Raw genomic sequence first — 24672 nt, forward strand, 5'->3', positions numbered from 1 at the left:
GGTCTCCCGAGGTCGTTGTCTATCAGGACCCGTTCCTGACCTCGCAGCACGACGCCGCGGGAGGGCGACACGCGCTGCCAGGCCGCGCGGAGGCGGCTCTGGGCGCGGCGGCTCGGAGACTCGGGGGCATTAATTCGAGGCTGCCACGCTGACTGGGGGGAGCCCGATTCTTCAGCGGGTCCCGGTGTCGCGGGGCTGTCGACTGGGGAGAGCGGCACCGGGCCTGACCGGAAGCGCTCGGCTTTCGCTTCCGGTAGCAGCGCGGCCCGAGGCCAGAAGTCATGGCATCCTGTGGGCGGAGGGGCTTGTCGGCCTGCGTCCGACCCTGAGCGGACCCCCAGCTCGGCCCTCGCTGCTCCCCGAGCGTCGCGCGGCGGGTTTTGCGGTTGAGCCGTAGGAAGAGGGAGGGGCCTCTTAGAGACGGAGCTACCGGTATCCCAGGTAACCAGGAATCGCTTTCCCTTTGGAGTTGGCTGCGGAGCCCCGGAGACCTGCGGCCGCGGCAGGCGGTTGGAGGCGAGACGCCATTTCTCGTGGCCGAGCGGCCAGAGCCAGGCGCCGGCCGTCAGACCCCGGAGGTCCCGCTTTCTGCCTTTTGCGCAGCGACTCCGGGGCCCGCGGCGAGGGCGCGGTCGCACGGCGCTCACGGAGCCCGACTGCCCTCCAGAAAAGCCGCGATCCCGCCCTGCTGGTGTGTTTGGGTTGGTTTGGTTGGTGTGTGCGTGTGTGTGTGTGTGTGTGTGTGTGTGTGTGTGTGTGTGTGTGTGTGGTGTGGTGTGGGTGTGTGTGTGGTGTGTGTGTGTGGTGTGTGTGTGTGTGGTGTGTGTGTGTGTGTTTTCCGGGTGCACAGCGAGGAGCCGGCCATTCATTTGTGAGCCGTGGCACCCTGCACAGAAGCTCGGGGCGGGTTCTGCTGCATCACCCAGGGAGACGGAGGCGTGTGAAGCTCCCCCTAGGCTCCTTAGAAGTCTAAAAGACCCTCGAAACGTAAAGTCAGAGGAAGGGTCAGCTTAAGCATCACCAACTGCCCTTCTCCCCCTTTTTACGACTTGGTATTTGGACATACATTTTGTAAAGAAAGGTCGGCTGTGATTTTTCCTAGTGGAAGTAAACAGACATTTTAAAATACAGGTTTTAAATCTTATGCATAGTTCCCTTCATATGTTTTTCTTTTTTCAATCTTCACCCAAGGATATTTTTCCCCCATTGATTTTTTAGGGAGAGACAGAAAGAGCAACATCGATGTGTGTGTGGGTGGGGATGAGCCTAAAACCAAGGTACGTTGGAATCGAACCCACGACCCTGCTCTAACTACTGAGCCAAACCAGCTAGGACCCACCCCCTTCATATGAGGAATGTTGAGCATCTCATTACTTAATTGGGGGATGCTTTCTGAGAAGAAAAGCTACTTTTTGCCTAATTATTTTCCTTCGACTCTGGTCTCACTGTCTCAACTCTCCTGCCAGTGTTCATGAGAATCTCAGATGTTCCATGAAGTGGAGGCTTCCATTATCTCAAGAGGATATAGGGCAGTGATGGCAAACCTTTTGAGCTCGGCGTATCAGCATTTTGAAAAACCCTAACTTAACTCTGGTGCCGTGTCACATATAGAAATTTTTTGATATTTGCAACCATAGTAAAACAAAGATGTATATTTTTGATTTTTATTTTATATATTTAAATGCCATTTAACAAAGAAAAATAACCAAAAAAATGAGTTCAAGTGGCAGAACCTGTGTCATAGGTTCGCCATCACTGATATAGGGTCATAGAAGTTATACCCTTATACTAAAAGCAGACTAGGGTAATATTTAAAATGTAAGAAAAACTCAGTATGTTCAGATCTTTTGACATTGGGAAGATGAGATAGAAGCCATATCAATGAACTCTTCTGATAATCCCCAAACTCTTTGGAGCCAATGGGTGCCAAATTTAACACCCACCAAACTTAATAAAAAATCCATTGATTTGAGAGGGAAACATTTAATTGTTTGTTGTTCCACTTATTTATGCATTTTTTGATTGATGCTTGTTATGTGCCCTGACCAGGGATTGAACCCACAACCTTGGCTACCCGGCCAGGGCTCGCCCAACAACCTTTTTTGAAGTTTATTTAAAGTACTAGAGGCCCGATGGACGAAAGTTGTGCAAGGGCCTTGGCCCGGGCCCCCGCCTGCCGGCAGCTGGGGGCCTCTGCCGCCTCTGCCTCGCCCCCGCCTGCTGCGGCTTTGTCCAGAAGGAAGGACATCCGGAAGGACGTCTGGTCTAATTAGCATATTATGCTTTTATTATAGATATTTTTATTGATTTGAGAGAGAAAGGGAGAGAGAGATAGATGGAAACTTCAGTGATGAGAGATTGGCTGCCTCCTGCACACCCGCTACTGGGGATTGAGCCCAGAACCCAGGCATGTGCCTTGACTGGGAATCGAACCAGGATTTCCTGGTCCATACGTTGATGCTTAACCACTGAGCCATGCCAGCTGGGCATGAAAATTTTTTTATTTTTTAAAGCAGTCGCGTTTGTCTTCAGTGAGCTGTGCTGTAAATAAAAGGAGAGAAAGGGTCTGGCAGTTGATTGATAAAGACAAGGCAGGATGTTTTTTCTTCATTTTCTCATAATAAGTAGCAAGTAGTAAAGTTCACGTGACCTTCTTATTAACTGTACTTTTTTCTGACCTCAGAGACTTAGGAAGAAGATCCTTTTTTGTTCCAGACCAGACTGGGCCTCTGTTCTCAAAGTTAGTGCTCGTGGTGTGTCCAGCGCAGGAGCAGACTGTTCCGGAGCATAATGACGGTAAGTCTGAAGGGGGCTGAGCATTAGAATCAGGGCTCTGTAGAGACTAAGGGACCTGTGACAGGGAGTGAGAACTATACAGCACAAATGGACAGTCTCAGCTGGAGGGCACTTCCAGAGCTTCCACTATCATGAAGCAAGTGGCTGTTGGCCAACTTCAGGAATTATACTGAGGCCAGAGGTCTACTCAAAAGAGCAGATCTTGGAACTACTAGCTGTTCCTGCCCATCCTGCCCAGGGATACCGAATCCCAGATAAAGACACGCCATCTACAGAGCACTGAGGAAGCTGTGGCCTTGGTATACCACTTGCATAGAGTGAATCTGCTCAATGGGAAATGGATGAGAAGAAAAATTCCTGATAAATACAAAGAAATAGGATGAAGGTAGATATTTGGGGTGTAGAGGCACGTAATTGAGAAATAAAATGAGTTAGGTCAGTGATCTATTGTTCCTTTGGACCATTTTAGGCAGGACCAGAGACCACAGACATATAGCAATAGTTATTCCACAGATTTCAGAGACCCTGGCTGAGACTTCCATGGCCTTACAAAAAGAATTGGTGTTTTTCTCTCTTTAGAGCAGGGTGTATTGAGGGTAATAAACTTAGTTAGTCTGGCTTAACCTATGGGATGGATCTTAAGTTCTTAGAAACAAAGGGCAACAAGGAGTTGGAGAGTAACAGGGAGAACAAAAAATGGATTATACAGTGGGGCCTTGACTTACAAGTGTCCCAACTAAGGAGTTTTTTGAGATACCAGCTGTCTCTCGGCCGATTTTTTGCATTGAGTTGATAGAGTAATTTGAGTTAACGAGCTCCTTAACGAGCTCGGTCTCAGAACGAATTAAACTCGTAAGTCAAGGCCCCACTGTACTTAGAGAAGATAACAAAGAGGAAAAAGAAAAAAGGGAAATCAAGGTTTGAAATCCCAACAGAGTAGCTGAGATAAGAAAGATGTTGTGGGATAGTGTCCTCCATGCCATAGTTAAGACCCTGCACTGCCCTCCCTTAGGGGTTGGTCCTTGGTGCATCTGGGGAGTGGGAATCCAGGGTATGACCTTGGGCAGATGGCAGCATATCAACTGGCTTTGGGTGTACTGTCAGGAATACAGGACAGGCCGGACTGGCATGGCTCAGTGCTTGAGACTCAACCTAGAACCAGGAGGTCACGGTTTGATTCTCACTAAGACCACATGGTGGGTTGTGGGCTTGATTTCCAGTAGGGGTCGTGTAAGAGGAAGCTGATCAATGATTCTCATCATGGATGTTTCTATCCCTGTCTCCCTCTTCCTCTCTCTGAAACCAATTAAAAAAACAATAACACATATGTATATTAAGAAAAAATTTAAAGACTACAGGGCAGGACATATGTTTGGTGTCAAATCATTTGGAAGGATGTTGGAACCAAGCCCATTCCTCCCCCTTCTCCATTTTATCAACATTCTCTGATCATAGAGAAAATATGGTTGATAGGACAGTTAAAATTTTTAATCTTTTGAGAAAAGTATAAGATAAATCACTGCAGTAGGGATCAAAATGAAGAGAGAGAGGCTGTCAAGACAGCATGAACACAGGTGGCCCTCACAATCCTGCTAGTGGTCTGAGCTAGGCTATATGTAGTGGCTACTTTGTTGAAGGGCTGGCAGTAGCCACATCTTTTTCCTTTTATCCTAAATTTCCCAGACTGTGGAAAATTGGTGGGTGTTTTCACACTTCCCACAATCTGGACTATATGCTTTCTCCTCTTCCACAAGCCCCAAGCACCAAGTAATTCTGGTAACATGGATGGGAATTATTTCTAGGTTGCAGTCCAGGTGCTGGGAAAGGAGGCAGTGCTCTTGGGAGAAACAGCAGAGACCTCAGACTTCAAATTGAAGCCAGCAGAGTCCCAGCCAGTGGGCAGGTCCCAGGATGAAGAATTTTGGAATGAATATCAGGATCTACAACAGCTGAGCAGGAATACTCATAAAGAAACTGAGCCTATGTGTGAGAGGGGTAAGGAGCTTCATGATAATTTCTTTCTGCTGGGAGCTGTCATAGTAATTTGTCCAGCCAGAACATTGTGAACACTTTCTGGGTTCCCAGCTTTGTGGATGTGCAAATGTAGTCATGTTTGCAATTATGATTACCCTTACCCTCACCCCTCACAGATGGATGGCCTTAGAATAGACCAGTTGTTGTGAAGGTGGGGATTGGCCTAAGGTACAGAAATATCCAAACCAGAGGACCCTGGTAATAACACCATGAACACTGTTCCTTAGCAAAGTGGAGGACTGGGCCACCCCATCCTCAAATCACAGAAGGAATTGGGATCACAAATGGGCTGTCAGTGGCAGTATGTGAACTAAAATTGTGTACCATGAAAATAAATAAATGATAAATAATACATCTACTGTACACTGGAATCCCTCAGTATTTCATTTTCAAATTCATTAAATTTTTCTTAATTCAGAACTATCTATATATATAAAAGGCCAATATGCTAAGTGTCCCTCTGGTCATCCAACTGGTAGCTATGACACGCACTGACCACCATGGGGCAGATGCTCAACACAGGAGCTGCCATGGTGCGCACTGGCCATTTACAAAGAAACGGCACCACAGATCTGGTGCCGACAAACCAACACTCAGCTTCCCCCAAGTGGGGCACAGGCCTCGTCCCCACCCCAGAGCAACACCCCACCAAATCACAGCCAACGCTTCTGAGACCCCATGGCGCAAAATGCAGTCCACAGCCCAGCCCAGAAACGGTTGCTGTGGGTGCAGGGTAATGATGTCACATAGCAACACCCAGCTTCCTCTCCCTAGTGACTAGCCTCCTTGGAGTTTCTTCAGCCCAGGAACATGACTTGCTTTAGAGCCAGGTGCAAACATTTTACACTTTAACCAAATGTCTATGAAGCGTTTTCCTGTGCCTCATGTCATTTGATCCTCACAGAAATCCTGTAGTAGGTAGATAGGAAACTTGGTGGAATCCTATTTTCTTTTCATTAGCTGGAAAACAGATTTAGAAACTTGACCCGACTAAAAAGAAGTAAGAAATGGTGGACCTTGAAAATGACTTCAGGTTTTCTCACTGTGCAGAATAAAGTCAAACACTGCTGCAGTTAAATATTTTACCGTTCTCCTTGCGTGATCTACAATAATCTGCTTCGTGTTGATATTTGCTGTGTTGCTGACAGTTATCTGAAAGAGAAGTTGGGGTGCTTCACTGCGCTGGAAAAAGATTAGCTACATTTAGAAAGCAGGTCTAATTAAGCAAGTTTATTCTCTATATATAAAAGGCTAAGTTGACTCGCGCATGCGCAACACATATAAAGCTCTTTCTGGCACCAATTGCACACGTGTTTCAATCTGTCATTGTCGATCATGAATTTGATTGACACTTCTATTATAGAGAAAGGGCAAATAGCGATATTAAAATATTTCTTCTAATTAATTTCCTTTCAATGTGCACAAATCCGTGCACCAGGCCTCTAGTTTGTCATAAGAGGAAAATAAGAAGGATTTTTGTTTTAGCTTCATGAAAACTAGGCAACCTGTTCTGGGGTTGATAGATACTTGGTTCTTATTAACAGTGATAAGGCCACTTATGGTCACCACACACACTGTAAGAATCAAGATCTTTATTTTAGAAATGAGCTCAGGATGTGCATAGAAGTGAGAGAAATTTCTGATGGCTCTTTTCCACCCATAGCTATGCCTACTCACCAGATCCTAGAATTTCCTGAGCAGACAAATACCAAAGACTGGACAGTGGCACCTGAGTTCATCTTGCCTGAGTCCCAGGTGAGCCATGCTTTTGAGCTTTTCTCTGTTGCCCATGAGACCCACACTGCCCAGCAGGTGCTCAGAGGCATGTTAGCCCAGATGTTTTTCCTGGGGAACTGGACACCTCATGGACTGTTTGCTGATTCCTTGCCTCCTTCCTTTCTGCCTTATCACTTAAAAAACACACACACAACAAAACATGTACTGGGCCCTGGTGGGGTAGCTCAGTTGTTTAGAGTGTCATCCCAGTATGCCAAGGTTGTAGGTTCGATTCTCCGATTAGGGCACATACAAGAAGCAATCAATGAATGCATAAATAACTGGAACAGCAAATCAATGTTTCCCTCCTCTCACTTTCTTTTTTTTCTCTCCAATCAATCAATAAAAGAATTTAATAACAAAACAAAAAAATCATGTGCTGTTAATGCCTTCAGCCTATCATGCAGTTCATGGGCCAGATGTTAGAGCTACTTCTGGAGTGGCCAGTACTGAGCTGAAGCCCATTCTCTTCTTTAGAGCTTGTTGACATTTGAAGAAGTGGCTGTGTATTTTTCCCCGGAAGAATGGGAGTTACTGGATCCCAGTCAGAAGGCCCTCTACAATGACGTAATGCAGGAAAACTATGAGACTGTCATCTCTCTAGGTAAAGGCTCTCCCCTTTGTGTAGAAGTTGAGTGATATGTCATGTTTTCAACTTACGGGAAATGCACACTCTTGCGAGAGAGTCTGTTCCAGGAGCTGGTTGGTTCTCCACTTGATGGTATGGACAGGAAAAGGTGAGTGCAGGTCACTTTGGAGCTCCTTTCAAGTACACATTCCTTATCCTGCATAGAATTTTTTACCTCTTTTCACTCTTCCCTCACAAACCTGCTCTTCTCATATCTTTCTCTACTCAGTAAAGGGCACCTTCATTCACCCAGTTGCTCAGAGCAAGAAAAATATAGTCATCGTTTACTCTGATTTTGCCATCATATCCCACTACTAATGCATCACTAGTCCTCTTGAGTCCACATTCACAGTATTGTGAGAGTCCAACCATGTCTTATCTTCTTGTGCTGTTAACATCGGGTCTAAACCATCTCTGACCAGATTTACCTCATTCACTTTCTAACTAGCTCTTCCTGCCATCAGCCTTGCCCTCCCATCATCTGTTTTCCATGCAGCAGCCAGAGTCTTTTAAAACCTGATCAGATGATAACATTTTCTTGTTTCAAAATCTTATGATGACTTCTAAAGAGAGTAAAATAAAGCCTCCTTACCAAGGCTTCCGGTACTCTCTCAATCTGGCCTCTATAACCTCCTTGCCCTGAGCTCCTGCTACTAGTGCCCTTGTTCAGTTCTCTTTAGCCACACTATTCTTTTTTTTAATATATTTTATTGATTTTTTACAGAGAGGAAAGGAGAGAGATAGAGAGTCAGAAACATCGATGAGAGAGAAACATCGATCAGCCGCCTCCTGCACATCCCCCACTGGGAATATGCCCGCAACCCAGGCACATGCCCTTGACCAGAATCGAACCGGCGACCTTTCAGTCCGCAGGCTGCCGCTCTATCCACTGAGCCAAACCGGTTTTGGCAGCCACACTATTCTTAATGCTGTTTTTTTGAACTTGCCATGCTCATTTGTACTTTCGGCTTCCCTCTACCCAGCACACTTTTCTGCCACATGGCAAAACTCTCACTTTTAGGTCAATTCAAATATCACTTTCTCAAAGAGGCCTTCCACAGAGCCATATCTCAAATAGCTTAATAGAAGCAGAATCTTTTTTTTTTAATGTGTGTGTTTTTTTTAATAATGTTTTCATTGATTTTAGAGAGAGAGAGGAAGGGAGAGGGATAGAGAGAAACATCAGTGAGAGAGAAACATTGATCATTCCCCACCGGGGATCGATAGATAGGCAAAGATAGATTCCCACAACCTGATCTGGGAATTGAACCAGGGACCTCTTGGTTCATGGGCTGACGCTTAACCACTGAGCCACACTGGCGAGGCGGGAAGTAGAGTCTTAAATGCTCTCTTACTCTGCTTTTGTTTCTCTTAAAACATTTATCATTTCCTGCCATTTTATTTGATTATTCATGTTTGATTGTCTCACTCTCCCACCAGCAGATAAATTCTCTGAGATCAGGGAACTTTGGCTTATGCATCACTATATCTGTTATTCATAGAGAGTGTCTGGCACACCATGGCCATTTGATACACATGTTAAAAGACTGAATGATGACTACATCTCCTATTTGATAATACATAGTTACAAAAAGTCCACTAAGTGATTCTGGTTTGTTTCATTCAATGGGATGTGAACCAATGAGCTATGAGTGGTAGAAATACCAGTTTAGTGTCTGGTGTTCGGCTGCTAAATAAAAAGTATAATTATGACAGCAATCACTTATGCATATGATTCCCACCCCACTGGCCTTTACTTTGACTCCGCTAGACCAGATGTTATTCAGAGTGAGTCCTAAAGAGTTGATAGAACCAGCCTGCATTCCCTGCAGCCTCTGGAGTTTATTCCAACTCAGTCAAGTGTGGGATATTATTGGTGGCAGAAGAGGGGGAATATGCACAAGGTTCCCATGAACTGTGTCCTTTGATCAATCAAGCTAGCTAGGTTTATTTCTTAATCTCCACTTTGCATATCTATTCACAAATGCAGTGTAGTATCAACCTGATACCTGATATGAGAGTCTATTCATTTAACCATTTGGGGTAACAAACTGTAAAAGTGTTCTTTGTTGTTCCTGAAATATTCTATAATTAATGGACATTGTTAAGTTAGCGGTCCTTGACCTCCATTTTTCCATTTCATAGCCATATTTGTGTTCCCCAAACCTACAGTGACCTGTCTTTCTCTAGAGCAAGAGAAAGAGCCATGAGTTTAAGGATCCATGGAGTTCAAGGACAGTCCTGGAATGCTGCATATAGATAAATACACCATGAGAAGAAGGGAAATGTGCCCTCAAAAAAAGTCTTTGCAAAGACTTAACAATTTAAGATTCTACTTATCTATATTTTAAAATTGAGTAATCATTGAATTTTTGTCTCTATTCTTAAGGTTTCTTTCTGCTATTTAGTTGGTTGATTTTTATGTTTATTCCAACAGGGTTAAACCTCAAAAATGACATTGAAAATCATCAATCTATATGCCTTTCTGACTTAGAAATGCCAACACCAGGAGACATAGTTTCAAAAATGGACAGAGTGAAAGTTCCTCAGAAAACAACAATCCAAGAAAATCATGGTGATATACACAGGGTGGGGAAATGGCACCAAGACTTTTCAGTGAAGGAAAGAGAGAAACTTTCAACCTGGAGACAAGAGCTGCTGAAACTTATAGATCGTCACAAGAAAGAACGTGCAGGAGAGAAGTCTTTTAAATGTCAGGAATGTGGGAAAAGCTTTAGAGTTAGCTCTGGCCTTATTAAGCACCAAAGAATTCATACTGAAGAGAAACCGTATAAATGCCCACAGTGTGATAAGAGATTTAGGTGGAGTTCAGATCTTAATAAGCACTTCACATCGCACCAAGGGATAAAACCATATAAATGCTCATGGTGTGGGAAGAGCTTTGGTCAAACTTCAAATCTACACACACACCAAAGAACTCACACCGGAGAGAAGCCCTTCACATGCCATGAATGTGGGAAAAAATTCATTCAGAACTCCCACCTAATTAAACACCAGAGAACCCACCTATAGCATATACATGAAAAACTTCAGCAGGTGGTCAAGCCTTCTCAGGCACCAGAAACCACCAATGCAGGGAAGCTTGTTCAATGTCCTCAGGCTGAAGAATTTTACCAAGTGGAGCTTGACCATAAAGTTTATGAAAATGCAAATTTATGAAGCATGAAAAATTTTTCATCAGTGGAAAATTTGGGGATATAAACTTTCATAGAAAGGAATCAAGCTGGACTCTGCAGGGGACATAGTAGTAGTTGTATTATTACTGTTTTTACTTACCCTTCGAGGAGTTTCTTAGCAAAAGGTGTTTGAAAAACCTTCTGAATGAGGGAAAAATCTGTTTGGGACTGTACCTGGCAATATAGCAAATTCAGCTTCAAATAGTACACAAAACTATGAATCAATCATCAGTGGTCACAGACATAAATATTGTTGGTTTCCCACCTACCCTTAAACATGTGATAGAAACATTTGTAGCATAGTCTTTTGTAACAAAAGCAATAACATCCTTGTTTTATTGCATACTATTACTCCAGGGTAAGAGGATAATCAATTTCAATAGTCTCATATGGTAGAAATGAATTCTATCGTAAAGTTTTCCAAGAACCAAATTGTACTTTCTTCCTCTCATCATTGGACATCATGTGAATCCTTGAACTTTTTAGCTACTTTAGCTCTTGAATCCATTAGCACAATTTTTCTGTGATGGAATCATATTTACTTCATCACTAGGGTATCTGCCAAATAACTAATATCTTATGCCTCTCATTGATGGTATTTGAGAAAAGGAAACATTTCTAGTAGATCATATGGAAACAGTTGAGATTTTTAGCCATGGACTATGTGTTAGATGTAACCTAAGGTGGGGTGATCCTGGCAGTTCTTGATGGCTCAGGACATCTACTGGGCTGGCCACTTCATTCTCCTCTTCACCCCTATGGCTTTCTCTCTAAGAGCTTAACTTATTTTCCAAACAGGCAAGGAAGAGAATGAACATGTTTTGTTACCCCAAGTTCAGACTAACCCAGTCTTGCTCTCCTTAAGTACCTTGAATGATTTTTCTCATTAAATTTTTTTTTTAATCACTAACTTAAATAAATAAATAAATAAATAATTTTCTGCAAAACAAAGTAAATCGTTTCCTTCTCTCACAAGGTTAATAGAATAAAGCAATCATAAAAATTAGCACTTTCCTGAGGTCTAAAATAAAATTAATTGGAGCTTAGGGTCAACTTCTCAGGGTTTTGTTTGTTTACTCATTAATTTGACTTTTGTTTTTAAGAACAAGGAGAGAGTTATGTTTGGGAATAGGACTGTGTGCTGCAGACAGGATTCTGTGGCTCACTGGTCATGGTGGGAATTCAGTCAGCATAAGACCAGGTTTCCAAAAAAATGTTTGAGGACTCATGCTCAGTGGTGGGCAAATTGGACAAATCTACACCCATGTTGGTTGTCTTACACTGCAATCTATTTAACAGGCATGGTCCACCGGTGTCTATTTTCTCCAGCGCAGCAATTAGCAGTTGCTTTGGGAGAGTTTGATAGACTGCTGACCATCTCTCTAGACAGTTTTCTTTTTCTTTTTCTTTCTTTATTTGAAATATATTTTTATTGATTTTAGAGAGAAAGGGAGAGGGAAAGAGAAATATCAATGAGAGAAAATCATCAAGTGGCTGCCTCCTGCACGCTCCCCACTAGGGATGGAGCTCGCAACCCTGGCATGTGCCCTTGACTGGAATTGAACCTGGGACCCTTCATTCCACAGGCTGACACTCTATCCACTAAGCTAGACTGGCTAAGGCTCTTTAATTTGTTTTAGAGAGAAATATTGAGTTGTTGTTCTACTTAGTCATGCATTTATTGGTTTATTCTTGTGTATGCCCCTCCTGGGGATTGAACCCGAAACCTTGGCATATCAGGATAATGTTCTAACCAACTGAGCTACCAGCCATGGCTAGTCTGTAGGTTTTCTAATAGCACCCTTTATCTTTGACTCAGATTTGTTCCTTTAAGAGCTTTTAGGTAGTATTAGGAAAAAGGTTCCAAATGTGTTATTTCACAAATGAGGAAGTTAGGGCTCAAATATTCAGGGACTTGGTCTGTTCAAGACCCCATAGCTAGTGGGTTTGTTGGCTGTCACTTAGCTTTATCAGTCAGACCTGAAGGCAGGATTATCAGGACTTTGTATGTTATCTCCACGGAGCCAGCCTAAATGACATTGTATCTATTTCTATTTCTAGCTTATAAAACAGTCCTGTTTCTTGATTGATTACTGAAACCCTCTCAACTTTCTTTTCTCAATGAAACAGAAAACACCTCATGGTTGATGTGGGGATTTCAGGGGTTGATGAAAGAAGAGTGCCTATCAGCCTGGCTCAATCAATGTGTGTTTTCCCTGCTCCCTAGTAATATGTTGGGTGACTGACTACATTAAAGGAGCAGATGCATTTGTGGCTCTTTTTTTAATTGATTTGAGATAAAGACATCAGTTTGTTGTCCACTTACTCAGGAATTCATTGGTTGATTCTTGTATGTGACGCTCTACTGAACTACCAGGCCAGGGTTCATTGGTGGCTCTTGCAACTCCTTTCAGGAACTGAGCCCTGGTAGTAAGGGATATGCTGTCTTGGTTTGGTCTGTGACTTCAGTGCTTTTCTGTGTAAATCACCTGAACTATCTGGCACTCTCAGTGGGATTTTATTTTGTTCCCAAGGTAAACTACACCAAGTATTTCTAAATCAAGGCCGGCTCTGAATCTCTAGTCTGCATAGCTCTTACCCAGCAGCCTCAGCCTTAGACCCCTGGGACTCTGACTCTTCTCCCAAGATACATGTGGATTTCTTTCTAGCCATACTCATTCACTTAATTCGATGAGGGCCTGTTATGTGCCCAGGCATGGACTGTTGTAGACCAAGGATATAGTAGTGAGCAAAAGAGAAAAAATGCATATCCTCATGCAATTTGTATTTTAGTGAATAGTAAAAAGGAGAATGGTTATGCTTTTCTACTCCTTGCAGTTAGACTCATCAGGTTGTTCATTGGGTTGTGAGCAGAAGCCTCATTTCTAGACTGAAGCATTTATTTGATGGTGGGGAACTCTGCAGTGCTCTCCTTTTCTCGCCTCAATCATGGAAGCACATACAGAGAGAGGAGCCATGAGATCAAACCAGTTTGGAATGCTGTGTCTCCCACATGGCAGGACAGCAGTTCTGGAGAGTCCCCAGACCTATAATGGGCTTTGTGGGAATGAGAAATAAACTCTTGTGCTTAAGCACTGAGACATTAGTGCTGTATGTTTCTACTACATAACCTGGCCTGTTTCAAAAAGTTTAAGGTCTTAGTGACACAGTCATCATCTTCTTGATCTCCATGGGCTTGACCTTGTCACCTGTGGCAGTATTGGCAAAGCTAACCAAGTCTGATTCTTTTCACAATCAGACTCTGCTCTTTCCTGTCAATGCAACCAACGACAGAGAGAAGCAAAGGCTTTGGATCCCGAATTTTCCAGGTGGTGGTGGTGGACTACTCTTTAGCACAGTCACTTGACTAAACCTACCCCCAATAAGAGCTGCTTTCTTAATCAGATCAAGTTCCTTATCTTTATCCTGTTTGTTTTTGCACATGCCTGGGTTGCAGGCTTTTTTTTTTTTTTTTTTTTTACAATATTGTTTTTTTATTTATTTTTAAATTATTTTTTAATTAAATCTTTATTGTTCAGATTATTACATTTTTTCCTCTTTTTTCCCCCCACAACTCCCCTCCTCCCAGTTCCCACCCCACCCTCCGCCCTTACTCCCCACCCACTATCCTCACTCATAGGTGCACGATTTTTGTCCAGTCTCTTCCCGCATCCCCACATCCCTTTCCCCCCCAAGAATAGTCAGTCCATTCCCTTTCTATGCCCCTGATTCTATTATAATCACCAGTTCATTCTGTTCATCAGATTATGTATTCCCTTGATTTTTAGATTCACTTGTTGATAGATGTGTATTTGTTGTTCATAATTTGTATCTTTACCTTTTTCTTCTTCCTCTTCTTAAAGGATACCTTTCAGCATTTCATATAATACTGGTTTGGTGGTGATGAACTCCTTTAGCTTTTTCTTATCTGTGAAGCTCTTTATCTGACCTTCAATTCTGAATGATAGCTTTGCTGGATAATCTTGGTTGTAGGTTCTTGGCATTCATCACTTTGAATATTTCTTGCCACTCTCTTCTGGCCTGCAAAGTTTCTGTTAAGAAATCAGCTGACAGTCGTATGGGTATTCCCTTGTATGTAACTGACTTTCTCTTGCTGCTTTTAAGAGTCTCTCTTTGTCTTTTGCTCTTGGCATTTTAATTATGATGTGTCTTGGTGTGGTCCTCTTTGGATTCCTTTTGTTTGGGGTTCTCTGCGCTTCCTGGACTTGTAAGTCTATTCTTTCACCAGGTAGGGGAAGTTTTCTGTCATTATTTCTTCAAATAGGTTTTCAATATCTTGCCCTCTCTCTTCTTCTGGCACCCCTATAATTCGGATGTTGGTACGCTTGAAGCTGTCCCAGAGGCTACTTACGCTGTCTTCGTATGTTTGGATTCTTTTTTCATTTTGCTTTTCTGGTTGGGCGTTTTTTGCTTCTTCGTATTTCAAATCTTCGACTTGATTCTTGCGATCCTCTGGTCTGCTGTTGGGAGTCTGTATAATATTCTTTATTTCAGTCAGTGTATGCTTAATTTCTAGCTGGTCCTTTATCACAACATCGAGGGTCTCACTAGATTTCTTGAGGATCTCACTACATTTATCGGCGGTCTCACCAGTCTTTTCGAGGGCCTTATTAAATTTATCGGTGGCTTCTAGACAGTTCTTGAAACACCTTAAAAGTGTGGTTTTGAACTCTATATTCAGCAGTTTGCTTTCCTCCATTTCTGTCATTTGTGTCCTGTTTCTTTGTCTCCACATTTTTTATGCTTTCTTGGTGCACCCCCTTGTGGTCTTTGTGCACAGTCTTGTTGTAGTTAAGCCTTGATTGTTGTAGGTAACACTGGGGGGGATTTGACCTCCAGGCCAATTGGCTGTGAGAATCAGCTGTGTCTGCAGTGGGAGAACTTCTGTGCTGATCTCTAGGGAGGTGCTAATCTAGCCTCTGCCTGGGGCTATCCAGAAAATGCAAGGCTTGGGCGGGGCGGGTCCCAGGGGATCAACGGGGGGGGGGGGGGCGGAGCAAGTAGTAATGGCTGCTCTCAGTCCTGCCTTCAGAGGCTTTGCTTCTCAGTGTCCCAGCAATTGCTGCAAACCTCGGAGAGAAAGCTGCCCTCGAGTTCCGACCAATGCCAGACAGCCCCACTTCTCCTGTTTGAGTCTGGGTCCCCAGAGACTTGCCCAGAACTGGAGCTCAGAGCCTGAGACTCCCTCCCGATTGAAAAAGACAACCGCGCCCTCAGCCGCCAGCCCGCTCCGCATGCACCTCCACACCTGAGTATTTTACTTCTACACCGCACCTCCTCTGAGTCTCGGTATGCTTTTCTCTTTCCTTCTAGTTGTAGAATTTCCACTCAGCCAGCCTTCCTGTGGTTCTGGGTGATGTCCGTTCTGTCTTTTAGTTGTATTTTTGAAGTGGTTGTATGAGGCAGCAATCTCAGGTGTTTACCTATGCCGCCATCTTGGTTTCTCCCTATCCTGTTTGTTTTTAATCCTCACTGGGGGATATTTTTTAAATTGATCTTAGAGAAAGTAGAAAAAAAAACACCCATTGATGTGAGAAACATAGATCTGTTGCCTCCCGTACCTGCCCCTGCTGGGAATCAAACCACAACATAGGTATGTGCGCTGCCCAGAAATCGAACCCTCAACCTTTTTTTTTTTTTTGATTGGTGGATGTATGGGATGATGCTCCAATCAACAGCCACATGGCCAGGGCTCCTTATCCTGTTCTTTTAGTTAAACCCATACTCCACTCTCATTTGCAGCCTAAGAAACACACCTTCAAGCCCTAACCGGTTTTGGCTCAGTGGATAGAGCATCTGCCTGCGTATTCAAGGGTTGCAGGTTTGATTCCTGTCAAGGGCATGTACCTTGGTTGCGGGCACATCCCCAGTAGTGAGTGTGCAGGAAGCAGCTGATGGATGTTTCTCTCTCCTCGATGTTTCTAACTCTCTATCCCTATCCCTTTCTCTCTGTAAAAAAATCAATAAAATATATATATATCCTATCTAATAATAGAGAAACATGGTGATTAACCATAACTTCGCTACCCTTCCCATTGTCTAATCAGCGAGATATGCAAATTAACCGCCAACAAAGATGGCGGCCGGCAGCCACGCAGCTGAAGCAAACATGAGACTTGCTTGCTCCAGTAATGGAGGAAGCCAATGTTCCCGGCCTGCCTCGCCCTGCTCTAAGCTACACTCTAAGCAACGAAGTTGCAATTATAGAAGCTAAACAAGCTCCAGATACCTGCTTTCAGCCAGCTTCGGCCTCAGAGCTTAGAGCAGCAGTGATGGCAACAATGTTTCAATTATAGAAGGTAAACAAACCCAGATACCTGCTTTCAGCCAGCCGCAGCCTCAGAGCTGGAGCCACCTCTCAGCTCCAGTGACAGCTATAGAAGGTAAATAAATCCCAGAATAAAAAAAACAAACAAACAAAAAAAACAGAAAAAAAGGAGAGGCTGGGAGCTTCAGTTGCCCGCCAGCCTGAAAATGGCCCTCAGCCCCTCACCCAGACTGGCCAGGCACCACAGGGGGGACCCCCACCCTGAAGGGGGTGTGACCAGCTGCAAACATCCATCATCCCCTCATCCAGCCTGGCTAGGCACCCAAGTGGAACCCCCACCCTGATCCGGGAAACGATTCAGGGCAAACCAGCCGGCCCCCACCCATGCACCAGGCCTCTATCCTATATAGTAAAAGGATAATATGCAAACTGACCCTAACAGCAGAAAGACTGGAAATGACTGGCCACTATGACACACACTGACCACCAGGGGGTAGATGCTCAATGCAGGAGCTGCCCCCTGGTGGTCAGTGAGCTCTCACATGGAGGAGCTCTGCTCAGCCACAAGCCAGGCTGACAGCTGCCAGTACAGCAGTGGTGGGAGCCTCTCCTGCCTCCTCAGCAGTGCTAAGGATGTCTGACTGCAGCTAAGGTCTGCTCCCCGCTGGCACGTGGACATCCCCCGAGGGCTGCCAGGCTGCCAGAGGGATGTCTGATTGCCATCCTGGCCCAATCCCCTGGGGAGCAGGCCTAAGCCAGCAAGTGGTCACCCCTGAGGGGTCCCAAACTGTGAAAGGGCACAGGCCAGGCTGAGGGACCCCTACCCCTCATATATAAAGAGAAACACACCTTCAGGGTGCACTGCAGAAGTTTCTAGGTGGCTGAGGAGAAACATGACTAGGGCTGCGAAGCACTGTTCTCCCCCTGCTTCTCTTCACAGTCAGACTCTGCTCTTTCCTGTCAATGCAGCCATCTAGTTACATTGACCTCTGAATAGGGAGACAACAAGATACCCTAGAAAGTTCATGACACTGCAGCCAAAGGTACTTGAGCATTTTGTTATATTCTGCAATTATGGTAGTCAGTGGATCTAATATTGTTTCACCACCTGTGTAAATATAATAGTTTTCAGATATGTTGCAAGGATCAAAGTAGGTAAGTGTGCTTAGAATAAATTGCTCAGTGTTATGCAATTAATCAAAGATGGGAAATATAACCTAAGGAGGTGTATTTCACCTCTCTCCATTTATATCCTGATGGACTACTCACCTTCATTGTGCAACAAGAGTATTCAGAAATGATTGAGGGATGAAGGGAGACAGAATAAAGGCAGATCATGTAGAAACTGCCATTATTTTTCCCTTACACTAAGCACCCCAATTCATTATCTTCCTCTTGAATATATATCCAGAAAATTGCAATCTAGAATAACACATGAATATTAAGGAAAGTGTCATATCAAAAGGGAAATGATTGAAGATTGAATATGTTGCAGTATATACCTAAATGCAGCAGTTTTGTTTTCTTTTTTAAAGATGAGGTCAATATATTGAAATAAAAATTTGAAAAGATAGTAGATGGGCATAAATACTGATTAAGGTCCAGAAAGATCTATACAGTATTAATCATTTCCTTTGAGGAGTGTAACTTTTGAGGTAAGAAAATGACAAGACTTTATTTTGGGGTGAGAATATTTTGCAGTACCTACATAATATTAATAACAGGATAAAACATTGGGTTAAAAAAGTTTTAGTTCCACTTTTGGCATTAGGCACTAAAAGAATGCTCCGTCTTTCTCTTATCTCTACCCAGAAGTCAAGCCAGGATGAGCAACTGGACTGCAAGGAGCCTAGAGCGAATAACAATGAAAGCAAGGATTCATCTGTGAGCAATGAAATGGGCACTCTAGTTCAGGATACCAGAAGTCCTGGGCTGTTCTTAAACTGACTGGTAGAGAATCCTCTTACAGAAGAAGCATAGAAGACGTAGCAAGAGCAAAGGAAAGTGGGGTAAGGAGGTTTCAGGGGCCTAGCTCTGCTTTGGCTATGACCACCCGTCCACCACCTTAGGGTGAGGAAAAAGGGTGACAATCAATAGGGTTTGCCCTACATTTCTCTGGATTTTAGTGAGAATATCTGATCCAGTCTATGGGAAATGGTTAGAAATTCTTGGAAAAAAAGAAATAGTGTAGCCCTAGCTGGCTTGGCTCAGTGGATAGAGTGTCAGCCTGCGGACTGAAGGGTCCCAGGTTTGATTCTGGCCAAGGGCACATGCCTGGGTTTCGGGCTCAATCCCCAGTAGAGGATGTGCAGGAGGCAGCCGATCAATGATTCTCTCTCATCATTGATGTTTCTGTCTCTCCTCCCTTCCTCTCTGAAATCAATAAAGAAATATATTTTAAAAAAGAAAAAAGATGCCCTAATCAGTTTGGCTTAGTGGATAGAGCGTCGGCCTGTGGACTCAAGGGTCCCAGGACTCAAGGGTCCCAGGTTCGATTCCAGTCAAGGGCATGTATCTTGGTTGCGGGCACATCCCCAGTAGGGGGTGTGTAGGAGGCTACTGATCGATGCTTATCTCTCATCGATGTTTCTAACTCTCTATCCCTCTCCCTTCTTCTCTGTAAAAAGTCAATAAAATATATTTAAATAAATAAGTAAATAAGAAATAGTGTTGCCTTGTGGGGTGTGGCTCAGTGGTTGAACCAGGAGGTCACAGTTTGATTCTGGGTCAGGGCACATGCCCAGGTTGTGGGCTGTATCCCCAGTAGGGGACATGCAGGAGACAGCCAATCTATGTTTCTCTCTCATCAGTGTTTCTCTCTACCCCTCTCCTTTCCTTTAAAATAAATAAAAGTATTTTTTAAGTTAAAAAAAAGAAAAGTATCAATTGAAAAATTTAACCAATTAGTTAAAATGTTTCAGTGATGGAGATACTCAGAAACCATATGAAGAGCCCTAGTAATTAATTTTCAGGGGGAAAATCTGGCTTTTTAATGAACATCTGAAGGGCTGAATCGAAACAAGAGGATAGGTTAATGCAATTATTTTCCTGATTTCAAGATCATATACTGAGACAATTGGTTAAAAAATAAAAATATTTAGAGAAAACAACAACAACAAAAACACACAAGAGGATATTGTTACACATCTGAAGAACTTGGGAGCGTTGCCTTTTATACTCTATAGACTTGGGAGTGTTGCCTTTTGTACAACCTACTTCAAATTCATTCTCAAGCGGGTAGTACACTGAGGCAATGATACATAAACACTAAGGTAATAGAGATCATAACTATAGGAGGCACCATACAGGGGGTTGGGAGAATACAAGAAAAAGTCTGTTTATCAGAAATTGGAAGCTTGGAAGAGACGCCCTGCAGAGCTGTCATTCAGATCTTGGGGGGGTTGGTGTCTAGGTGGTGCTGCTAGACTGGCACTGATATTTCTTTTTAATATATTTTTATTGATTTTAGAAAGGAAGAGAGATTCTCAATAATGAGAATTATCTATAGGCATGCACCCTGACTGGAAATCAAACTGTGACCTCTTGGTTCACAGGTCATCGCTCAACCACTGATCCACACCAACCGGGCATGACATCGGTATTTCTGAGGTGTCCAATGAGGATAGTTCTAGAAGATAGTGTCTTTGTTCACTGCTTTGTATGTACCTCCTACTATAAAACCTGGTACACTATAGATAATAAAATATTTCCTAAATGAATGTATTCTCCAATTCTTACCTGTCTACTCCAGACCATCCAGAATAGCTCACAAGCAAGTGTTACGAGCTCTAGTACCATGTTCCTTTTTCTGCCCAGCACACTCGAGAATAAAGCACGTTGGAGGGTAGAGGCAAATTAAAACTGCAAGGAGGTCAACACTTGCTTCAGTTTTCTCTAGCCACTGCAAACCCATGAGTGGGAGAATCCTGATAGTGAGGCCTCATTAAATAACTCCAATTCCTTAGCTTTTTCATTGACTTTCACTGGCTCTGCTCAGTCATCAAATCTAACTTCTTCAAGCTCATATCCAAAGCCCTTCATTACTATATCCATTCCATGCCAGGCTGTCCCAAACAGGTCACATTCAAGCCTAACTCATTGTCTTTGCCCAGGATTTTGGAAGGTGTTAATTTTTGCCTCTGTGCAGAGTATGTAATTATGTGACTTTGGGAACTAACCTACATAACTTGTTATAAGGGCCATGCTTAAGGGACACTGTATGCAAGGAATCTTAGAGTAAGGTCCAGCTAGGCTCAAATTGAGGAAATACTGAAGTATGTTCTTCTGTCCTGCCTTTGCATCCTCTTCTTCCCCAAAATTTAGAAAAATGAAAATTTTGGGGGGCCTGCTTTGCTCATATTGAAATCCTCAAAAAAACTCAGAGACCATTTTGCTTGCTTTTCAACATACCTTAGCCAAGGTACTAACATCTTGCCTGTAAGGGTCAAGAATTGTATAACATACCCATCTTTTTTTGTTGTTGTTGTTTTTGTTTTTTAAAAAACGTTTATTTTTCAAAAGAAAAATGGCAACAGCCAATTGGAAACCTACTTATTCTTCAACTCCAATTTCGTTTTCTTTAAATTTAGAAATGACTTACTGATTTACTATTTTAAACAAACCCCCCCCCCTTTTCCCCTTTAAGTGTTTACCATCTACTCGTGCTGAATCCTTCCAAGGAGATTGCTCCAGCGTATATCTCCAGGTCCTCGCTTTGCTCCTTTTACCAAAAAATGCAAAACACAATTCCATCGTGCATCTTAAGGGCTCCAATCGTCAAAAATAGGAAGAAAAAAAATCTTTGGAATAGCCAATTAAGTTGAATAAAAAAAAAAAAAATCCACACGAATGCGGTTTGGTTGGGGCAGGAATCCACTCCTATGTTCCTGGTAATCTGATCCCGCTCCATGAATCCTTGTAATTCATCCTCCCTATCCTATCCACATTATGATTTGAATCCAATGATCCAGCTCCAAGGATTGGGATCCAGTGAGCCCTCTCCAATCCAAACCTTTATAACCAGCAAAACCAAAAAAGAGGAGGCAAAATGTTAGATACTGTAATCAAAAAAGGTTTCTGGGGAATGATGAGTTATGTCTGTCATCAGTTTAACAGATGTACATCAATAACTATCAAATTCCCCAAAACAAGTTTCTGAATGGTGTTCAGATAAACTTTAGAAACTTAATCATCATAGAGACTAATTGGAAGAAGCATTTAATATTTACAGTTCAACTGATAATGCCAACACTTGTTACTGTACAGCGTTATTACAGGTTTTGTGGTTGCAAAAAGTTATGTATTTGAAAAGTTTACTGGTATTGTTACCCACCTAAGTCTAAACTAAATCTAATGCTCCCATCTGCAATGTAATTTGTAAATTAAAGTGTTTTAAACATGAGTCAATTATGAATATTAGTTTAAAGGGGAAGATGATACTTAAAAGTATATTCCCAACTAAGATTATCTACACCAATATGTTGGAATTCTATAACTTGCTTTCATTTTGTCTTAAAAAAATGAAATAGCAACGCTATATCAGTCACACAGAGGACATGCAGATTTAGCAGTATTGATATTATACTCTATCTGGTTGGAATTAAAGACACCCTGTACCCACATGTACACCAACAGCAGGTCACACATTAACAGTTGTAACTAAGCACTGTGACAAATTAGCCAGTTCTTCCCACATTAGTCCCTATTAAAACAAAAAAGGGGGGAAGGGAGCAAAATAAACTGTTACAAATGGGCAATATAATTTTTCCACAATTGCCAAGGTTTAAAGAGCAGAGCAATTGTAGGTAAAGATAACTGCATAAGATGTTTGCAAGTGTTTTAAGGTAGATGCATATATATCATTTTTAACGCTTGCCTTTTAGTATAAGGTCAATACTGCCAATTTCATCTGTGACAATAGCACTTGGAGTCATACCATTGCCTCCATTATTGATCTGATCCTCCTCAATCCTCCTTTTGACAATCCTAAAATGATTGAAATGTGCTCCACAATCCTTAATCCAAAGCATTCTTAATCCATCTCTTCAGATATGTCTACAGAAAGACACATGAAAAGCAAGATAAACATAAGAACTTCCCCAGGTAAGATAACCACAAACATCCCCAATATCCCCGTTCACACAAACCAGAGAATAGACATTTGCACAATATCACAGTCTGAAGAGAATGGAGAATTAACTAAATTTAAACAATCCTGTCTACGACATCACTTAAAATACAATTTACCAGACATGAGGGGAATGTAGATGTTAGGAGCAAGGGGATATTACACAAGAATGCAACACTTTAGCCCATTCTGAACAAAACAGTTTGAATTAAAAAAATGAAAAGATTGTACTGAGTAAAGGAAAACTGTATACAACATGGGTTCTACAAAAAAGTGTCACCAATTATCTTATGTACGAGAGCGAGATCTGCTATGACGGGGAGAATAGCGTGGTGATCCTCTGCTTCTCCTTGGGGAGTAACTGCGACTCCTGCTGTTGCTTCTGCTACGGCTTCTGCTACGACTACGGCTTCGAGATCGAGATCTTCCATAACTTGGACTTCTGGGCCCATCAACTTTAACCCGGATGTAGGCAGTTTCTCCCTCATGAGATCTAAACTTAGTGTTATCCAGTTTTCGAACTGCATAGGTCATATCTTCTTTCCGTACAAACTCCACGACACCAGTGCCATCTCGGTAAACATCAGCATAACATACATCACCTGCTTCACGCATGTGATCCTTCAAATCCTGCCAGCTTCCACTTGGAGGCAGTCCAGAGACAACCACTCTGTTCTCAGATCGCCTGGATGGGGGGCCATAGCGGCCTCGGGGTGCTCCGCCACCTCCACCCCCGCCGCCGCCTCGGCCGGTACCGCGGCCGCTTCGAGGAAACTCGACCCGCAGACGGTATCCATCGTAATCGTAGCCGTCGCGACCATACACCGCGTCTTCCGCGTCTCGCGGGTCCTCGAACTCAACGAAGGCGAAGGGTGGTCCTCCGCGGCGATTCTTGAGATCGATGTCGCGGATAGCGCCGTATTTGTAGAACACGTCCTCAATGTCCTTGGTTCGAATGTCTGGAGGTAAGTTACCCACGTAGATGCGACAATCGTTGTTCCCTGCCGGGCCACGAATCACACCACCTCCGGACATGGCGACGACGAAAAGCGCGGACTCGAGAACAGGCCTTCCCACCAAGCCTAGCGCACGGAAGAGCGAACCTGCAGCGACACCTCGGCTCCTACATACCCATCTTTTACCACATTTTATCTATGGAGATTTCACAGAAGCTGGAGTATCTACACCTTGTTCTGTATCCGTAAGTTGTACTAGTAATTTTGGTTCCTAGTGCTCCTCACATTCACTCTTCCTTTCACCTGCAGACACAGCCTCCTGCAGTTCCTATATTTTCCTTATGCCTATGATCTCCCTTCACTGTAACCTCAAATCCTTCCCACCAAATTCTATTCCTCCTCTCCCTATTTCTTACCCCTAATTCACTTTCTGCATGACCTACTGCCCTAAAGCAGATTCTACACATAGATCCTCTTCAGAATCCTGCAGGCTTCAACACGAGTGCAGAGTTTCTAATTGAGAAAATATAACCATAGGCCAAGGAAGGGGAGGGAGAAATACCTTTATTTTCATCAGCGATAATAATGCTTATAAACTTGTATAAATGCTATGAGAGAAGAAACCAAGAACTGAGTTGGGAGTGATGGTGAGATGAGAAATCTTGCAAAATTAACCTAGATATCACACTTGCTTAAGATTAGGTCGCTTTATTACCCATATTACCATATGGTATAAGCCATATTACCCAATGGCTTAAACTAGCCTTTCTTTCCTTTGTTCATGGCTCTGTTGCAGAATATGACCTGAAGGTTGCAATAGTATATAGCAGTAGGTACCTAGTGGTCAATTATTGGTTTAGAACAGATCC

The 24672-nt window shown here is 43.1% G+C and overlaps 2 protein-coding genes across 2 annotated transcripts; one reads left to right on the forward strand and one right to left on the reverse strand.

Moving 5' to 3' along the window:
- Nucleotides 1-55: 55 nt before the first annotated feature.
- Nucleotides 56-10720, forward strand: LOC132233012 (zinc finger protein 75A-like). Its single transcript, XM_059692932.1, is given in 7 exon segments — nucleotides 56-441; nucleotides 2684-2796; nucleotides 4599-4791; nucleotides 6494-6585; nucleotides 7084-7210; nucleotides 9672-10263; nucleotides 10265-10720. Coding segments are annotated over 6 exon segments (1167 nt in total). The 5' UTR covers nucleotides 56-441; nucleotides 2684-2790; the 3' UTR covers nucleotides 10422-10720.
- Nucleotides 10721-21203: 10483 nt separating this feature from the next.
- LOC132233014 (serine/arginine-rich splicing factor 1) lies at nucleotides 21204-23974 on the reverse strand. Its single transcript, XM_059692942.1, has 2 exons — nucleotides 22656-23974; nucleotides 21204-21731 (listed from the first exon to the last, which is right to left on the reverse strand). The coding sequence occupies exon 1, from the start codon at nucleotides 23880-23882 to the stop codon at nucleotides 23136-23138; it is 747 nt and encodes a 248-aa protein (XP_059548925.1). The 5' UTR covers nucleotides 23883-23974; the 3' UTR covers nucleotides 21204-21731; nucleotides 22656-23135.
- Between the last annotated feature and the right edge of the window lie 698 nt (nucleotides 23975-24672).

Source organism: Myotis daubentonii, chromosome 4 (genome assembly GCF_963259705.1).
Source record: "Myotis daubentonii chromosome 4, mMyoDau2.1, whole genome shotgun sequence".
Lineage (NCBI taxonomy): Eukaryota > Metazoa > Chordata > Mammalia > Chiroptera > Vespertilionidae > Myotis > Myotis daubentonii.